General features: G+C 43.8%; 1 protein-coding gene across 6 annotated transcripts in view; it reads right to left on the minus strand.

Annotated features, from left to right (window-relative positions):
• The window catches only part of LOC137431527 (E3 ubiquitin-protein ligase NEDD4-like), a 274,005-nt gene that overhangs the window by 163,313 nt on the left and 90,292 nt on the right, over positions 1–20,400 (minus strand). For all 6 annotated transcript variants that reach the window (XM_078782180.1, XM_068122932.2, XM_078782179.1 and 3 more), the window contains 3 exons: positions 13,873–13,954; positions 10,875–10,913; positions 1,748–1,801 (listed from right to left, as the gene is read on the minus strand). In XM_078782180.1, the coding sequence (XP_078638306.1) occupies positions 1,748–1,801; positions 10,875–10,913; positions 13,873–13,954 (175 nt within the window). The remainder of the gene's footprint in view (positions 1–1,747; positions 1,802–10,874; positions 10,914–13,872; positions 13,955–20,400) is intronic.

The following is a 20,400-nucleotide window of genomic DNA, read 5'->3' on the forward strand; positions in this document are numbered from 1 at the left end:
AGACCCGCTCCCGCACCACAAGCACCGTGAAGGACCGAGCACCGCTCCAAGCTCCGAGCACCTAAAGATTCAGGGACCACGCCAACGACCACCAGGACCTCTCAATACGAAGAGCCAAGAACGAAGAACGAACTGACCAGAACGAAGACTGAATACCCAGAGCGAAGAGGGAGAATGCCCGCGAACGAGACGTTTTGTCACTCGCCCTGTGACGTCAGTTCTGGCGCATTACCAATCAGAGCCTCGATACTTTGTGGTCTCTCGAACCTTCTGCTGCCACCGGCCCTTCTCCATCCAATGAACAACCTCCTTCTGAGTCGTGGTTTGGCGCCTTCCGCGCTGATTGGCTGAAGGTTCTCGCCTTCCGCGCCAACCAATCACACATTCCCTGGGCGTGGTTATTGCTTGCTACGATGCTCGTCGCCCATGGTGGCATTGTACGCGGCTGCTGCCTGCTTGTCTTTCCGGTCAGTCATTGTAAGGGGAGGGAATTATTTAATGTGTGCACTAAGGGATCTATCTAAGTGGCACACACACATTTGAGCAGCACTGCGAAAACATGACGACCAAATGAAGAATGAAAGCTTCAACAAATGGTTTCAACCGAAACTGTATGGAAAAATGATAGCCAAACAAAACAAAAAACTGTCACGAATACATGCACAGTCACAATTACGAGAAACCAGGACACCTCAAATTCCAATATGACATAATCAGAGCAACATCAAAAACGTCCTTCTCTGGAAACCCCAAATGACCAATCAATTAAGGCATTGCTCTACCTTGGAAAACCTTCCCTTTTGCGGCCTGCGGCTATGGTTTGTGCGGCCCATGTGGCCGACGGAGCTGCCGTTATGGGCAGCCTGGTCGAGAAGATTAGCAAGACAAGCTTTGTGGCAGCTGCCCGTGTTAGCTCACATTCCAGGCCACCATGCAAACTTGCACACTAAGCCAGCCCGGGGCCAGGCATTAGTGACAGAAACATTCTCCTCCATTCAGGGTTTTACAACCTCATAACCCACAGATATCGGATGTATTGAATATGTACTTCAATTCATACAGATACAGCATCAACATACAACTTGTCATGAAATGACAACAACCTTCACTTTAATGTAATGTAGTTGCCAAAATGAATGTTGGTAAAGCAAAAATGAGAACTGTTCCCATGACCATTTGTTGTTCATTTTTTGGCCCAAGAATCAATGATTGTTGGAAATTCTAACAATAATTGGAAGTAACAACGCTATCCACCTGTAAGCCATTTTACTCACCCAGACTTGGTATGTGTGACACAACCCACCCAAATATGTAAACAATCTGCAAATATGTAGCATCTGCGTATTAAAGACGAAAAACATTCCATCATTTGTGCACGCGTAATAAGTAGATGACTCACCTGAACATCTATCGAAGCAACAAGACCCAAATTTGATTTCAATTATACCTTTTTCGATATGTTGACAATTATTTGAGATCCCTTTTATTCCTACTACACAGACTCATTAAAACACACAATGGTGTCTGTTTTCAACCGGTAATGCGTGCATTCCTTTCAGCAAGCCAATCACACAATTAGCACAGACAATAACATAAGCACTTATTAAGTGTTATGTGCAGTATGCTAGAAAGTTTCACCAGTGCTGGAAGAAAGCCAGTATTGACTGGAGGCCGATAACAATGGAATGAGCTCGGACACTCCTCTCATCATGCTGAGAAAGCAGTGTAAGAGTAAAGGATTCCTTACCAGGCGGTTTTCATCAAACACTTCAAAGAGCAGACGATGCCGATGAGAGTCAACCTGCCGAAGGACATAGGACAGCATGTGAGTAAAAATAGGAGCAAAACACACTAGAGCAGCACTTAAAATAAATAAATAAAGCCAAGCATACTTACTTACAGTAAGTACCCCCTCTGTACCATTAACACCCATCCATCCAATATTTTCTTTATTAGAGCATACAAGAAGTAACTTTAAAGACGAACAATGTCGAGAATCACAGGAAGCTCCAAAAGGTGCAAAACCGTACAAATGTTTAAAGGAAAATGGAAAGGCACCGATGTTGCATTGAAAATAAACGAAGGATAATATAGCTCAAACTCACAGACACCAGCAGGACAGAAAAACAGTCCTCGATGATTGATATGAACAAATTGTTACGTTTGTGGGGGTAGGTAATGAAATACCTTAGTGAAGTCAGGATTGTGTAAATTAGTGTTAAACTATCTGAATAAAAGGAGCGCCATGCGTTTTCGTGAAGTCTTCTTTGCACACCGCAAGGAACAAAATGGATTTCACCCACCACATAACTACAATTGATATGGTATAGAGTGGATTAGGGTAAAGTGTCACACGCACACACGCACACACGCGCGCACACACACACACACACACACACACACACACACACACACACACACACACACACACACACACACACACACACACACACACACACACACACACACACTCCGGCCTCGAACAGCACAGACGAGTAAACTACAAAAAATGTGCAATTCCAGACCCCAAGCCATCTTTGCTGCACAAATACAAGGGTAGATCATTTATTATATACCCACCAAGGAGGAGCAGATGGGTGGCGTGGGGGAGGCAGGGTGCTAAGCTGAGAAAAGGTGTGGGAGGAAGTAGAGGAGTGTGCCAAGGAGGGGGGGAAGGCTTTGGAGGAAAGGAGCCACACCGACAGAATAAAATTGCTTGCCTCCTTTTCCCAACATAAAATAATTAAAGTGAGGCACAAGCAATATCATCCAATCAATGTTCGGCTTTTAAACTGCAAAAGCAAGATAGGGTCCACATCCATTTTTGTACTTGAAAATAAATATGACCAGTCGATTAACTTTCATGTATTTATCATCTTTCTTTCTTTCTTTCTTCTGCACTTTATTTCAAGTAAAAACATAGGGGCAATACCCCTGGTGCTCACCTGGTAGAATAAACAGTATACTGCACTGACTAAGGGTATTTTAAACCAATTTCAATGGTTGCTGGAAGACAGGGCAGCATGTAGAATAATACTAACATAATCATAAGACTTTAAACAAACAAACAAAAAAAATACCTATTTTGGGGGGCAAGCTCCCCCATAAACGACCTAAGAACCCTATTTTTTTGAATGCCAGAAACAAACGTTGGTACATCACAGGTGGTGAAGGTTGTGGTTAAGTTTCATCGGAATTGCATGTGTAGTTTCTGAGAAGAAAGCAAACACCGATTTGGGGAGACCCCCCTTCCCACCCCGCCATAGACCCCCAAAGGGGCAAATTTATTTAATGCCGTGAACAAACTTTGGTACATCACAGGTGGTGATGGTTGTGGTGAAGTTTCATCTCAATAGTGTGTGTCGTTTCAGAGAAGAAAGCAAATATCTATTTTGGGGGGATCAAATCGGGACCCACTTTGACCCCCGTGGAGCACCAAAGAGGCGGATTTTTTTTAATGCCGTGAACAAACTTTGGTACATCATGGGTGATGAAGGTTGTGGTAAAGTTTCATCGAAATAGTGTGTGTAGTTTCAGAGGGAAAAACACATTCCTATTTTGGGGGGTCAAACCTGAATCCACTTTGACCCCCAGTAGACCTCCTGAGACCCCGATTTTTTTTTAATGCCGTGAACAAACTTTAGTCACAACACAACAAATATCATTTGTGCCAAATTTGGTCGCAATCCCATCAGCGGTTTCGGAGAAGAAGTTTCAAGTGATTACGGACTGACTGACGGATGGATCACGCGCCATCGCACAAGCTCCCCTGAACGCCGTTCCAGGTGAGCTAAAAATGAATTTCCTTTATTGTTATGAGGCTGCGACTGCATTCGGGATTAACAGTGATACTTTGATAAACTACCATATTTAGGAAGGACGTTAGGCAGGAGATAACATGGTCATTTTGACATTAGCTTCTCTATTACTCCCAAAGTATTTGACTTATCATTCTTACAAATACACGTAGGTTGTATTTTTCTTACTACAGGTGTTAAGGCTATTGGAAGAGCAGAACAAGAGTCATAAAAATGTCAACAAAAAGGCGAGGAAAAGAAAAAACACGGACGAGAACATCTGGATGCAGCACCACAGCACGAGGAGGAAAGTTGCAGGTGAAAGAGAGAAAAGGGTCGCAGCGCATACGATAAAACTCAAATGTAGGATGAGCCAATGAGATGGCAGTGGGTAACAGACTTTAAATTGTGGAGGTAGCATAATAACACAACACACTTAAGTTTCACAAGAGAGAGAAGCGTAAAGTGAATAAATGGAGGCAAGTGCTAAGCTTAGCTAACATGGCTAGGGTAACAAGGTCAGAGTTTCTGATACACCATGCTATCTGAAGGGGCAGGAGTAGGACTGACAGGTCAGAGAGCAGAAGAAGCAAGACCAGAAAAAAGCTGGGAAAAGAATGGAATGTCAGCAACTCGCCTGCAATGAGACAGGGGCAGACCCTTATACTCAGCCTTCCTATCGTGAGATTCCAATGACACAATGGGCCATCAACTCATGGCCTCATGAAACAGCAAGATAGGAAGTAGCAGCCCGTTCGCAAGAGGGAGCCATATTCCATGATAATTTGGGTGATGCCCTTGGACACAATTTTACGCTGAAGGTGGCAGAGACTTGGCCATGCGAAGAATTCAGTGGCAAACCATGATTCTTTAGCATTTACATTGCCCAATGCCAATGGAGGGGTTAAAAAAAATCACATGCAGGATAAAGCTACAAGTATATACGTATCAGTGTACCTTCAAATTCAGTGCAAAGCCATTAGCAGGCAAAGAACACACATTATATGTGAGATTGGAACATATGGGTTCCCCATAACATGAGCCAAGGATTCATATAGGAACATAAAACAGGACCAACCCATTGGAGGCCTGCTCAGAAATATATTCTGTCCAAGACAACAACAACAACAACAACAACAACAACAACAACAACAACAACAGGCATTTTAAGGCCATTTTCCCTGCGAGAGCGGGGGTGAGCCTTGCGGTCCCCATGACAATCTTCTCCATTTTGCCCTATTTTCTGCATCTCCCCTTGTTAACCCCCTTGCCCGCATTTCTTCTTCACCCATCTTTAGCCAAGTCTTTCTCGGTCTTCCCCGTCCTCTAGTTCCTTCTACATTCATTTCCATCACTCTTCTCAACCAGTCACTTTCATCCTTCCTCAACACATGACCAAACCATCTCAAACTGTTTCTCTTCACAGCATCCATCACAGGCTCTATTCCCATCATCTTTCGCAATTCATCATTTGTCTTCCTCTCTCTCAACGATACTCCACACATCCACCGAACCATTCGCATTTCCACCCTTTCCAGCCTTCGTTGCTGCTCTACATTCATTACCCATGTCTCGCTCCCATAAATCATAACACTTCTCACACATGCAGCATACACCTTTCCCTTCAGCTTCAACGACACTCCCCTCCTCGTCAGCACGCCACTCAGTTCCCGAAACTTCTTCTATGCACATCTCACTCTAGCAACCGTTGCCGAGTCTGATCCACCTTCTCCATTCAGCATGTCTCCTAGGTAACAAAATGTTTTCACACCTTCCAGCTTCACGCCGTCTCCAAGATCCAACTCAACATTTCCTCCATCTGCAGCTCCCTCTGTGCACACCTTACACTTGAATGTAGCTGCCACACTGGTGAATGACCCTCTCAAACCACTACATTTTTGATGAACCCACTCAGCGCACATTGTACATTGAATGGAATTCACTCCGACACCCTTCCTGCACACAGCACACGGCCACTTCCCAGTTCGTTCCACCTCACCATATGCTTTACCACTGGCCATCACCTTCGTTTTTCCGATATTCAACTTCAGACTTTTTGTCTCCATACATTCCTTCCACTTGTTCATCTTCTCCTTCAGTCCATCCATACTTTCTGCAATCAACACCAGATCATCTGCATAAAACCACTCCCACGGTAAACCCTCCTTTACGTTCTGAGCCAGCAACTCCATCACAGCTACAAATAGTAGTGGACTTAGTACCGACCCCTGATGCACTCCCACCTTCACCTCAAACTCACCACTGTTCCCGTCCTTCGTCCTTACAGCTGTGCACGCTCTTTTGTACATTGCCATCACTACTCTGATCAACCATTTCTCCACTCCTAACTTCCTCAATGCCCATGTCACTACTTCATGTGGAAACCTATCAAATGTTTTCTCCAGATCAGCAAACCCAACAAACAACTTCTTCCTCTTCTCCATGTACTTCTCCTGCAACTGCATCACAATAAAAAGCACGTCTGTCGTTCCTCTTCCTGGCATAAATCCAAACTGCATTTCGTCAATCTTCACTTTCTTCCTTATCCTCCTCTCCAACACCCTTTCCAATACCTTCATTCCATGCTCCAATAACTTTATCGCTCGATACGAGCCACAGTCCAGAGGGTCACCTTTCCCCTTGTTTTGAGGGACGAGGGTACTCAGTTCCCAATCCACTGGAATGCGGCCTTCTTTCACCACCAGATTGGAAATCTCTGTCATTCTCTTCACACCCCAATTTCCTGCTGCCTTCAACATATCTCCCACAACTCCTGTCGGCCCTCCCGCTTTTCTACTCTTCATTGCTTTTATCGCTTCGGTTTACTAAGGGTTGGCGTCAGGAAGGGCATCCGGCCACAAAAACTGCCTCAAAAAGGGAACCATAAGGTCATGGGGCCCGCAAGGCTAACCCCCGCTTTAGCGGGGAAAAATGGCCTCAAAACAATCATTCATTCATTCATTCATTGCTTTTATCGCTTCCTAAACTTCCTTCTCGGTTATCTTCTCTGCCGGTCCTAAAACTGGGTTACTCTCTATGTTGCCATCCCATTCATTCTCTGCATTCAACAGTATTTCCATACATCTCTTCCATCTTCCTTTAATTCCATCTGGGTCCACAACGATTTGTCCCACTTCATCCTTCAAGCAACTCACCCCCATCACATCACACCTCTCTTTCGCTATCTACTTTGCAATCCTGAATACCGCTCTCTGCCCCTCTTCCAAATCCAAGCGTTCTCCAAACATTTTCCTACATGCCTCCTGCGCCTTTGCTACCTCTTTCTTTGCAGCCTTCTTGGCTGCCTTATAACTTTCATGCTCTGCCTTTTCTGCCCCCATTCCCTTCGCCTTCTGCCACTCCTTGAACTTCCTCCTCTTGTCGTCAATCTTCTTTCCAACTTCATCATCCCACCACAATGTTTCCGAGTGCCTCGGTGGTCCTTTTATCCATCCACATACCTCACCAACGGCTCCCAACAGACTATCTTTCATTGACATCCAACCACTTTCAAGCTCAACCACATCATCCTCTGCCATACTCAGCCTCTCTTTTAATGCCTCCCTGACTGTCACCTCTTTCAACCTCCACACCTTCATTCTCGGTTGGTACTTCACCCGCCGAGCTCTCCTCGCACATTTCACCCTTATGTCGCAGACAGCCAAGTGGTGCTGTGAAACAGCCTCCTCCCCCGGGATCACCTTTGTGCCCCTGAGGTGCCCCCTATCTCGCCTACGCACCAGCAGGTAGTCAACGGTTGTCGTCGACCCACCTGACGTGTATGTAACAAGCTTATTATCCTCTTTCTGGAACCGAGTATTACAAATCAACAAATCAGCTCCAAAGTGTCCACGAGAAGCTCAATAATAAATGGGAAGCCTAAGATTTCTTGAGATGATACCTCTTCCAGAGGCTGTGCACAGAAATAAACTGGGAAATTTGCTAGCTAGTCTTTATGGAAGGAGAAAATGAGAGTAATTTTGCATCAAAATATGCTCATGTATACAACACATTAACCTGTTTGTGGGTCATGATACCGTCCTGCTGGCTAAACATTTAAATAGGCCTTGCCTGTTCTGCAGAGCAGGTGCAACTGTTCAACCAGCAGAGCCTTTTTTTATATAATATTTCCTGGCTGCGCCTGCAACTGTTTTGTGTACCACAGGCTGGTTAATGTGGCAGGCATTACCTATTGGTCCTACTTCCTTCTTGGTTCCCACAACCATAATGGGGTCTGATCCCGACTCAATGTCTTGCAGGATATGACCAGTTCACTCTGGGAAGGAGCTTCAGCTCCTCGCTCAAGGGGATATATTCCGATTGAGGAGTGATCCAATTTATGACCATACAATCTGACCCTTTGGGGTTAGGATGTGTGTGTTTGATTGACCATGAACTTCAGCCTTCAGGCTGAGGTGCATGTGTATCGCGCATGGAACAGTCTTGTTGGAGTGCACTTTGACCATGGGGTTAGAGTACACATCTCAAGCTCTGTTTAAATGTTTTGTTATTTTTACCTTTTTTGATTTAAAAGGCCTCCCTCATAAAGTGTCAACCACCACGTCATTAATGGATCTTTGTTATTATCAATAATTCTGAACGGCAATAACTCATATGATTCACTCATAATTTATGCAACAGTACATTTCATTGCACTCGTGGCTTATCGTACTTCCTCTTCCAGTGCACTGTTCAATACACCTCCTCTGGCACAAAACTGTATCTGCTCATGGCTATTTGTGCATGTGCTTCCCATGGTTATCATCTCACCTCGCTCGGTACCGATCTATCACATAGTGGCAGCGGTGTTAAAATTTTGAACCACCCCGACTGCGAAAGATCACAGTTTTGTCGACATTTTCCCACTCCTGCATGCTCCAGGACTGCTTTGGGGGAGGACGCCATTGCCGACACGTTCATCGGACAACTTCTCCCACAGACAATCTAACACACACACACACACACACACACACACACACACACACACACACACACACACACACACACACACACACACACACACACACACACACACACACACACACACACATTCTCCCACGGTCAGCATGGCTGACATGTCTGGCATTAGACCACCTAGAATGGACTGGCAGGTCTCTAGACCTGCCCTCCACATTTGCCGCCTTTAAGCAGTATACTTAACTTGTACTCTGGGAACCCCATGCTGGGATGAGCCCAGAGGAGCAAGTAACGTGCATCCTGGTATAGGTAAGACAGCAAGGCCTCCACATGTTCAATTCGCAGGACTTGTCCAATGATGATCACAAGAAACCCCAAGAAAATATGGGAGAAGTTCACAACACATCTAGAGCCGAGTACCATTTTCTGACGACCATTTCCACCACATAACTATAAACAGAAGCCTGCTGAATCCGTCGATTAATTCATGCCTAGATTACGGCTACAGGCTCAAAAGTGCAGATTCAACACCACTAAAGACCTGAAAGACTGTCTAATTGAACAGCTAATAATTGGCACCAGGCATAAGAAAGTCCAAAAAACACTGCTGAGCAAGGATGGGACCCTCACATTGGACGTGTGATAGGCTTAGCTCGTACCGAAGAGGTCACCCGGGCCCATCTAGAACAATTTGCTAATGACACTGCAGTTTGCACTGTCTAGCAGTCTAACAGTGGAAAGGATCATTGCCGATAGTGTGGTGCGGTTCACCCCCGGGGCCCCAGAACAAAGTTCCCAGCTTTGGGATCCACATGTCATGCATGCGACAAGCGGGGACATGCTGTTGCAACTTAATGCTGATATAAAAGGGAAACAAAAAATCACGAAATCATCAGAAAATGTCCAAAAACGAAAATATCTGTAAATACGAGTCAGCCGGTGCAGCCTCACTCTGCTCACGGCAGGTCATATAACCCAAGAAAATGGTTGCAGTGGCAGCCACGTGGATTTAACATCAGTTGGCAAAGAGTTAGCATCAGTTGGTGTCAAGGTGAGTCCCGGTTGCAGTTTGCCAATTTGCGAGTCGGACCACAGTTCAATGGGGCTTCTTGTGGCAGCGGCCTTATGCACCGCAGCATGAGCCACAGTACAAGTGTCAGCAGGAGTTGCGGGACTACTTCTATCCTGATAAGCATGCCAATGCTGTGCCTTCTGGTGCTCTGAAGGAAGCCTGTCTGTCTTACTCTCCCGTTTTGTTCTATGCTATCTGCACAAGTCTGTTGTGAACAAGACCCGAGATTAAGGTAGGTATTGAGGCATTCCTTATCTAGATTAAGCAGGTCTGTTAGGTTCCCCTTTATCCCTCCCTCTTTGTTATTTTTTGCTTTATTATGTTCCAATCAAAATTATTATTAATCCCATATTTTAAAACTCAGTCGCTGTGTTTTTTTGTGATCAGCATCTCCTGCATGTTAAATGATTGATTGGGTAAAGGGTGCATTGAAATACACATTTCCAGCACATTTTCTGTCTGGGTGCTAAAAATGTTCCATTTCATGTTGTTACAACACATGCAAAATATTTTTGCAATCGGTGGTGATCTAGAGGTGCAACGGCACATCAGCTTTTACGACTGAAGGGGGTTACCAGCAGTGTCGTGTAATCCGTGTATGCCAAGGTGGGTAGCCGACGAGCCACGGTTTACTTTCAATTAATATGTTGACATTAGTAACGTGCTGGTTGTTGACATTGGTAACAGAAAATGTGCTGGAAATGTGTATTTTGATGCACCCCAGTAAAGGCAAACCACAATTTTTGGCACGCTAATCTGATAAACTAATAAATGTACCACAACTCCACAGCTTGCTTCACAGCATGTGATTTCGCCTCCTCACTCAGGCTTTCTGCGGAGTTCATTTATGGCGGGTCTTGGTCTCCTGTTCGCGAGACCCGGTCCCATTGTAATATTTTATTATATGCCAATTTTAAACTCGTCAAAAGAAAACATATTCATCATCAGAATCTATAACTAATTTGATTTTGCTCTTTAAAACTCATTGCAGATAAGCAATATGCTGGTGAACATTCAATAAACTTGTTTATTCTGTTCCTATGATGTGGATGCACCAACAATAAACCAGCAGATACACAAAAACTTACCCTAAAGTAGAATTCCTGAATCCATTTTGGGTTCAGCGACTGCAAAAGAACATACACACACACACACAAACAAGCTGCTAACTCTGATGTGAGATCAATTTGGCGAGTGACAACATTAAATTTATTGGTCAACTATTTGCGAGGTTAATAAATCAAAAACACTAAATGTGATTGATAACTGATAGTTCAACTCTACACAGTTGATAGTTAACCTTTAGGTCAGGTGAGTCTTTTGGGCCTGCCACTAAAACATGTAACCCAGTGCTACCTGCCGCATGCTTGGGTTGGCGGTGACTAAACCGACACCAATCACTGGTTTGCTAGTGGAGAGGGTGACACCACACCAAAAACACCTGTCAAAAGGCAGATGAGCTCCTGTAGGGAGCCAACGGGTATCCAGTAAGGAGATGGTGCCTCCTAAAAAACACTCATCCGGTTTGGACCAGCTCAACTCATACGAAAGACTTTAAAAATGGTACGTGCTGCTTCCTTGCTTGAAAAGGATACAGCACGGACAATCCCCATAGCTTGGCATCCATGGGTAGGAGGAAATTCCTCTTGAGGAAATGCTCCTCTGAGTATGGTGAGAAAAGCAGCGCCATTGTTATGACGTCACTGGTACCCAGAGTATCCCAGGATGTGACGGTAGTGGTGTGTGTGTGTGTGTGTGTGTGTGTGTGTGTGTGTGTGTGTGTGTGTGTGTGTGTGTGTGTGTGTGTGTGTGTGCCCTATTACAAGCCTTAGCCCAAGTATTAACAAAAAAACAAAGAACAACAAAGCCTCTCAATCTGTCCCCTCCCTTGCAGTGATCAAAATTAAGGTTACATCAAACCATTTCAAAGCTGTACTCAACATTTTTAAGTCCATTCAGTTGATTTTAAGGTTCTTCAGGGACTTTTTAGGGAAAAATACTGAAAATGATAGGCTCCGGTTTTTTTTTTTTTCTTCTTCTTCTGCAGGGTTTTTTTGATTTTTTTTTGTATACAAGATCGAGGCTTGAGTAAGAGCTAATATTAATGACAAAAACAAACAAACGGACACATAAGACAAATGTCCATAATGTGTCCATAATGTCTTATTTCATCATTAAAATACAAACACTTTTTTTTCAGTTTTTTTTCAGACCAAATGACAATGTATCATGGCAACAATTGTACGATTAAAAAACACATTGTCAAGTACCGTATGCTGCCAGAGATGCATTTCATCTTGTAACCCCTCAAATGCTCCAGAAAATGTCACACAAAACCTGGCGTAGAATCATTCTCCATCATAGGAATGACGGTGCACAAATAGACGCAATGGATGCATGAGGAAGTAGACAAAAAAATGGAAACAACAGAATGCCACATCGTAGGGTATTCGGCCACCAGAGGCATCCAGGACGACATGGATACAATGTGGCATGGAATCAACAAGGGTCCAGAACTGTTCTGCTTGAACGTTCATCTATTCTTCCACACGAAAGTCCTCCGATTCACATAGATTTGATGGAGGCGGAAAGAGCTGTTTCAGGCACCTCTCCAGACAGTTCCACAAATGCTGATGGGATACTTAAATACTCAACCAGGCCCACAAACCCCATATCAATATAAACGTGTTCGTCCAAGGTGATCCGGTTGTACGTTTTTCCATTATGAATAACATTAAATGTTCATTTTTAATCATTCAGCTTACGTAACAGCTATGTTTACTGAAGAATCACGAGATAACGGAATTTCACAATATTGTGAAATTATACTTTTTTTAAAATTAACTTTTAACATTCTTCTTAACGAAGGGGAACAGAAATGTTAAGAATCGAAAGAAAGAGGAGGGATTGTGCTTTTAACACTGTTCGGTCCTTATTTACTTTCAACATCGTTTTTAAACGAACGGGAACAGGAGCAATGCTTGTATGATGGGCCGAATGGCCTCCTCCTCCGAAAAGTCCCTTGTGTATCCTCTAGCAAAGTTGTTAAGAATGGAAGAAATGTTGAGACATTGGGAGAGGATTAGGGGGGGGGGGGTTGAGGACTTGGGGTTGGAGCGGGGGGGATTAAGGACATGAGGGGTGGAGAGTTGGTCGAGGGGGTTGAGGCTTTGCAGGGGTGGGGATTGAGACCTTGGTGTCGGGAGGAGGGGTTGAGGACATGGAGTTTGGAAGAGGGGTTGAAGACTTGGAATTAGGAAAGGTGGTTGAGGACTTGGGATTAGGAATGGGGGTTGAGGACTTGGGCTTGAGGACTTGGTTAGGTGGAGGAGAGGGGGATTCAGGACTTGACAAATAGACGCAATGTTTTTTGCAGCCACATTTTACATTAAGCAGAATTTTTGCAGGTCCACACTAGTATTATTATTATAATAATAATAATAATAATAATAATAATAATAATAATAATAATAATAACGATAATAATAATAATAATAACAATACAGGCCGTTGCATAATGAAGAAAACAAAATTCAGGTTCACACAAGTCTTTAAGCTGCCCCAAAAAGGTTTGTCAGACCAGTAAAACAGCTGGGCCACTCACCCTGTGGGTTATAACATAATTGCTGAAATTTGAACCCTGCTTGAAGGTACACAGTTTCTGATAATAAATGGGAAGCTCGAGGGATCAAGCTTCAAAGCCTTATAGAGCATTACCAACAATTATCATTTCCACAATTAACTATCGATCTATTCCTTCCTATTCCAAAGCAGACACTCCACTCTATGAAACACTATCACCAGCAGTCGGCCTTTGTTTCATTTTTCCTCCCAGTTAAGGCTTCCATAATAAATGTAAACAAAGAATTATGACAATATTCTCACACCACCATGCTCAAAACAAAAAGCGCAATCAAAAGCAATTATAAGATGTGCAATTGAACAATATTACAATATTTCATCAGAAAGTGAAGGTCAAACTGTGCGAGCTGTATTGTGTGTGCACTGTGGTGTCTTGGTGTGTGGTGCATAAAGGCAGTATGCATCTGGACCTTACTTTCCAATTATCCCAGACATATTGCTTACCTTCTTGATCGTTCGTGTCTGCACAGAGATAATCTCAGGTTTTTCGTCTGAGGCATATAAAGAAATCTTCACATATGGGTCACTGCAACAGGGTGGAAGACACATCAAGCAGTGGATATTTGCACAAAAATCACATCCCAGGAAAGCAATGTCTGCCAATCTGCCAAGGGGGATCGAAATTGAGACAAATTACAAAAAATATTCATGCTATTAAGGGACCACACAATATTTAAAGAAAATAAAGTATTATAAAAGTACTTTTAGATTGATTACTCATGTCTCAGCTAAACATTACCTCGTGCTTCATAATTTCCTTTATTTCACTCTCATATGAAAAAATGGGCTGGCAGGATGGCCTAGACGTAGAGGTACGCACAATCACCTCTAAGCTGTCTGGCCTGGGTTTGAATCCCGACCCAGCTATATAAACTGTCATCCTGGTTTAGCAGGCAAGGCGATTCATCAATGTGTGTGCCGTCCCTTGGATGAACATTAAAACGCGAGTCCCATCTGTTGGCATCAGCTGGTGGGCGTTAAAGCTTTTGGGTCTCACTATCTGCCATGATCTTTCCTGGGAAAACCATATTTCAAATCTGGCCTCCAAAGCCAGTCGCCGACTGGGCATCCTCCGTCGTGCGAAGTCTTTCCTTGGCACACCTGAGCTCCTCACCACATACAAGGCTTTCATCTGCAGCTCAATGGAATACTGCTCTCCCCTCTGGGCTGGTGCTCCTGCCTCACACCTAGCTCGTCTTCACGCTGTTGAAACCAAAGCATTCAGAATCATTGGAATCTCCCACGATGAAGCTAACTCCAAGGGCCTCTCACTCACTCACTCACTCACCGCAGGCAGGTTGGTGGTCTTTCCGTCTTCTACCGACTCCTCTCTGGCCTTGCCCCCCCAGCTCTCTCTGGGCTCTGTCCCGCAAATATTCCTACAGGTCGCACAAGATCTGCCTGCAACCCTCTTATGGTTAAACTGCCAAAATCAAGACTCTCTGCTCACCTTCACTCCTTCATTCCTCTTTTCTCCCACCTCTGGAACAAACTCCCTCACTCTCTTCAATCCCACTCCACCCTCCAGGTTTTTAAAACAGCTGTTCACCACCATCTCTTATCTTCCCCCATCCAAAACCTTTATCTTTTCTATCCCCACTAATTTCACCCCAATTCCACTTTTTTGAAATACCAGCTTCTGTCTTGGAAGTCCTTGGTGTCCTTGTGTTTTATACTTCTCCCACCCCCCCCCCCCCCCTTCCCACGCCTCCTCCCCCAAGCCCTCTCCCTCCCACACATCTCCCTGCTCTTAAATGTTGTGTGCTCTCAAGTGTTTGTGTGCTTCCCCTTCTCTTGTCTTCCGCTCCCTCTTTTTATATATTGTTTGTCTGGTTGATTTGTTTGTGAAGTAAATGTCAGGTCTTTCACGAGCCTCGATTCACTATACAAACAAAAAAACAAAAAAAAAAAAGGTGAGCCATCGGCAGCACCCTGGCCAAATTCCAAATTCCTGCCCTCACCAGCAGAGGGCATTGCATCAGCAGCACAGCCACACCTCCAGCCAATGATGCTACACAGACCCAGCAAGCTTGTGCTGCATATGAAAGAAGATTCCAAGTGGTTAAAGTAAACGTGCCGTTTAACAAACGCTAGTGAAACAGGCCGTACGTGTTGAAATAAAGACAACGAGGAAGAGTAAAGTAAGTGAAACAGGGCTCTTCTCACAGTTTTGGGAATATAAAACTAACTCTTTATTTACAATTCATACATTTTACTGAAATTACCCTAAAGCTATCCTTCACAAAGGCGCAAAAGCACCAGTTCACCAAAATGTGCCAGCAGGATTTCTAAATTCTGAAACCCGGGCAACAGTAGCAGTATGTTGGCATGTTGAGATGTTGTATCAAGCATGTGATGATTGACTTGATTCAGCAAGCAGTCGAGGCAGTTGTAGCTAATTTACAATGAAAACAATTGAAAAGCAGAGTACAAAGCCACAGCACAAATTACTGGTACATTGTAGAGAGTACATATACGACAGATGGTAAGTTAGCATGTTCCGTGTAGTGAGAAAGTTTTTCTGTGATCAGGCAGGGACCCGTTAGATTGAAGTTTTGCTGTTCTTATGTATGCCGTGAGAGGGCATAGTCAGGGGCGCTGTAAGGGGGGGGGAAGTTAGGATGATTCCAAGGGCCCTGCACTGACAGGGGCCCTAAAAATTATGAGAACATTAGGTAAAAATGTGCGCGCGTGCTTCATAGGGGCCCATTGTGATATCTTTTCATGGGGCCTAAAATCCCTGGCGGCGCCCATGGGCATAGTTGGCAGGCATTAGGTAGGGAAGCGTTATTCCTTTTTTTTTTCTCTCCGTGAACTATTGAATCTTGCTGCTTTGCTCTCTTCACCCCACGAGACGCTTCACCTCTCTGCTGGGAGCTGCGATGGTGGGATGGGTCCGTGTTGCGTGCTGATTCGTGCTGTGGACTAAAATCTATTCGCGGTGGAGCTATTTCAATCCACAGGACCAGTTTCCTTTGAAACTCCTAGCCTGCCCCCTCCACTTCTACCCCCATTCCCCATTATGCATGTATGATAATGTGCTCGTGGCACCATAGGTTTTATTCTCCTTCATCAAGTGTTTTTGATATACTGGGTGTGCTTTTTTTGTATGGTTCTCGGGCCGCAAGATTAATTGTACTAGATTTTTGTATCTATTGCTGAAAGGAGAAGCGTGCATGTATGCGTGTGTGTGTGTGTGTGCGTGTGTGTTATCCACTGGCACCCCTTGCTTGTATTAAATAGAAATGTAAGGAACTCGACACATCTCATCCACGGATATTTCTTGTGTTCCTACATTTTCGTGAGTATGATTTGCATTCAGGAACAACAATTATAATTAACCATTTCGGAATTGCCACTTTCTTTTAAATGCTGAAAATTATGTTTAAAATATATTTTGCATACACAGAAAGCAATAACGGCAGAGGTTTAAAAGTGCCCCAGTTAGTGGAAGCGAGTCACTGAAAATGAATACACGACCGACCGGATGGGTGAAAGTTCTCGTAAGCATTCATACGTCATTTTAAAAGTCCTGTATTGCCATAAATTTAGAAAACTCTGGAAAGGGCAGAATTGGGTATTCACAATATTCACGAGAAACATTCAAGTTGGTGCCTCTGTGCTGCAAACGTGTTCAGCCTGGGTGTGCATGTTTTTACCTGCGCCACCAAAAGTGGATGGAGGTTATATTTTCATCCCTGTCTGTCTGTTTGTCTGTCCGTTTGTTTGTGAACAAAATATCTCAAAAAATTGTGGACGGATTCGGACGAAATTTGGCAGAGATGTAGCGTATGTGACCACGACGAAATGATTATATTTTGGTGAAGATCCAGATTCGGATCCGGATTCGGTTCCGGCTACTATAATTTTTTAAGTGATTCTTCGCCATTGGGAGATAGGGTCAAAAACAATAAATAACAGTGTATCTCAAAAGGTTGTAGACTGATTTGGACGAAACTTGGTGGACCAGTTGAGTGTCTGACAAGGACGATTCGATTCAATTTTGGTGAAGATCTGAATATGGATTCGGATAGAAGAATTATTTGATTTTTAAGTGATTCTTCACCATTGGGAGATAGGGCCAAAAACGATACATAGCAGGATATCTCAAAAAGTAATGGATGGATTTGGACAAAACTTGGTGGACAGGTTGTGTGTGGGACAAGGACCAATCATTTCGATTTTGGTGAAGATATGGATTCAGATACGAGAAATATTTAATCTTTGAGTGATGGGACTAAAACCGATACGTAGCAGGATATCTCAAAAAGTTATGGATGGATTTGGACGAAACAATTTTGGTGAAGACTCGGATCCGGATCCGGCTTGTATAATTTTTTTTAAAGTGATTCTTCACCATTGAGTGATATGGCCCACCAGGCGGAGGTATGCTCTCTACTGAGTGCCATTCTAATTAATGTTTGTGATGTGATCTGAGAATGACATGGATGTGTTAAAAGTGACGTCGAGTATTTTTGTTTTGTGTGTGTGTGTAATAGGGATGTTGGTCAGTGTGATGTGTGGTGCAGCGGTATGTTCCTTGGTGTAATTTGTTAGAAGAGTGACTGTTGATTTTGAAGGGGCTACATTTAGTCTGTTGATGGTGAGCCAGGTTTGTAGGGTGCTGAGGAATGGTTGAAGTTGTGCTGTGGCGGTGTTGATGTTGCTATGAGTAGAGGTGATGGTTATATGGTCCACATATGAGGCTAATTGTATGTTCTCAGGTGGTTGTGGAATGCCATGCATGAACAGATTAAAGGGTGAGGGGGAGAGGACTGAGCCTTGAGGGACTCATTCGGAAAGTATCGTGTGCGTGATGACGTGCTATTAAGAATTACAAATAACTGTCTGCATGACATGTAGTTGGCCAGCCAGCATTTGGTGTTATTATGCAGGTTTGTGTTGAGTACTTTGTTTGTGAATAAGAGCTTTGGGAGGGTGTCAAACACTTTGCTGATGTCTCCTGTGGTGTTACTTCAGAGTGAGTTGTTGAGGTGGAGGGTTATGGTGGAGCAAAGATATCCAGACCCAAAAGATGAAAACAATCTGATTCTGGGTATGGTTGCTAAAGCCCTCCAGATATGTGAGGAGACCCTTTCCAAAAGTCTTTACCCTACTGCCCTACTGAAGATATCTGCAAGCATTACTGCAACATCCTCGCAATTTCAACATGCTGATGACTCGGTACTTGCATGAGAGAATCCATGACAGAACAGCGTTTTACTGCAATAGCGCTGAAGCACGTTCATTATGACGTGAATGTGGATGAAGCTGTGGACATTTTCGCTAAACTACACCTATGTCGAATGTGGCTGGATCACATTTTGAGCTAGATGATGAACCTAAGCTACAAGCATTATGAGAGAGGGACAGTCTGATCTGAACTCTGAACACTTCAACAGAACAAACTGAATGCTGATATTTATTTTGCATCTCTCTTATTTGAGCTTACTGCAAATCATGCAGGCAATTCAGTGGGAACCTATGTCATAATTGTCATTTTTGTGAATATTTCAGGGGCAAGTAAATCATGAATATAGCAGATTTGCCTCGTTTTACAAGGTAATGTGGAGAATTAACAAGCTAAATGCAAACCTCTGAAATATTACGCTTCCTTTAAAAATGAAAAGGATGGAGGATCAGAGTAATTGGGATTAACGTGTTCCGGGCACTAAATGTAATGTTACCTCAACAACAATAATATAATTTACAATTATGTTCAGCATGAAGGGCATACCATAGCCAAGAAATAACTTTTGACCAACATAGGTATGACCACAATTTGCATAACTACCAAAAAAAATACAGATATGGAAGTGATGATGGATTACTTGTTGATGTTGTTGATTTTTTAGCTTGACAAGACAGTTCAAAAATTGAAATTCATGTGAGATATTCTATATTTCTCTAGAATGCAGGATATTTCAATATCAGTGGATATTGAAATTCCTGTAAGAAAAAAATCTCTAAGATGCACTAGAATGCAGAAATTTTTTGTAATGAAGCCTGTAATTTCAAATTTTCTGGGGTGGGGGTGGGGGAAGCAGTGGGCATACCCCAGGATACCCTGAGCTGGGCCAGCTGGACTACTCAGTGAAAGAAAAAAAAAACTCGCACCCATGTCCGAAGGAAGCAGTTCAGTTTGACATTCTTAATATGAAAACGAACCCCTTTAGAATTACCCTTTAGAACCCAATATAATTTAACTTTAGACCCCTTTCAAATTAAATACAGTGGATTAGAAAGGTTCTTCATTTTCGATGAACAGATGGAAAGACACAGCCAAATACTGAAGTGGCTTCACCACTTAAAAAATACTGTTCAGTTTTCTGGATTTGCACCCTTACCCGTTCCCCCCCCACCCCCTCTCTTTGAGAAATCCTGGCGACGGACCCGAGCGTTATCGTTTTTGTCCAGTGAACCAGGCGGCGTAAGAAGAAGGGATGAACTTTGGATGTGGCAGCCCATGTTTGGGCTGATAACACCCCTCCCAAACCCCCTCCACCTGCGGCCCTAACTCTGGTTAATGGACATCCGGCAAAATGCTGGCAATTACAAGGACCCTTCCGAGGGTGCTCTGTCATTGGTGAACTGCAAGGCATCACGTGATTGGTACGTGCAGTGCTGTGATCATACCGCATCCACAGGGCGTCACCATGGAGGTGACAACGTGCCACCTCACGGGCCAATGCCAGACCGTGAGAAGAGGATATTCAGAGGCATGGGTGTGACCACAGGGGAGGTGCTAAAATAAAGCTGTGCAAGGGTTTGTCAGTTGGAGTGAGAAGAGAGTCAGGAGCCAGTGAGTTTAGCTGGTCCGTTGAGGAGGACAGTGGCCTATTGGAGTCAGGGTGCTGGGACCGTACATGTACTGTTCCCTCTCTTGTGCTTCGTCTTCTCAATTGGGCTCTTTGTATGATGTGCGTATGTGTACATGTGCATGTGTGTTAATGGTTAAATATTTCACTGGTG

The sequence above is a fragment of the Myxine glutinosa genome, chromosome 7 (assembly GCF_964187855.1).
Source record: "Myxine glutinosa chromosome 7, kmMyxGlut1.1, whole genome shotgun sequence".
Classification (NCBI taxonomy): domain Eukaryota; kingdom Metazoa; phylum Chordata; class Myxini; order Myxiniformes; family Myxinidae; genus Myxine; species Myxine glutinosa.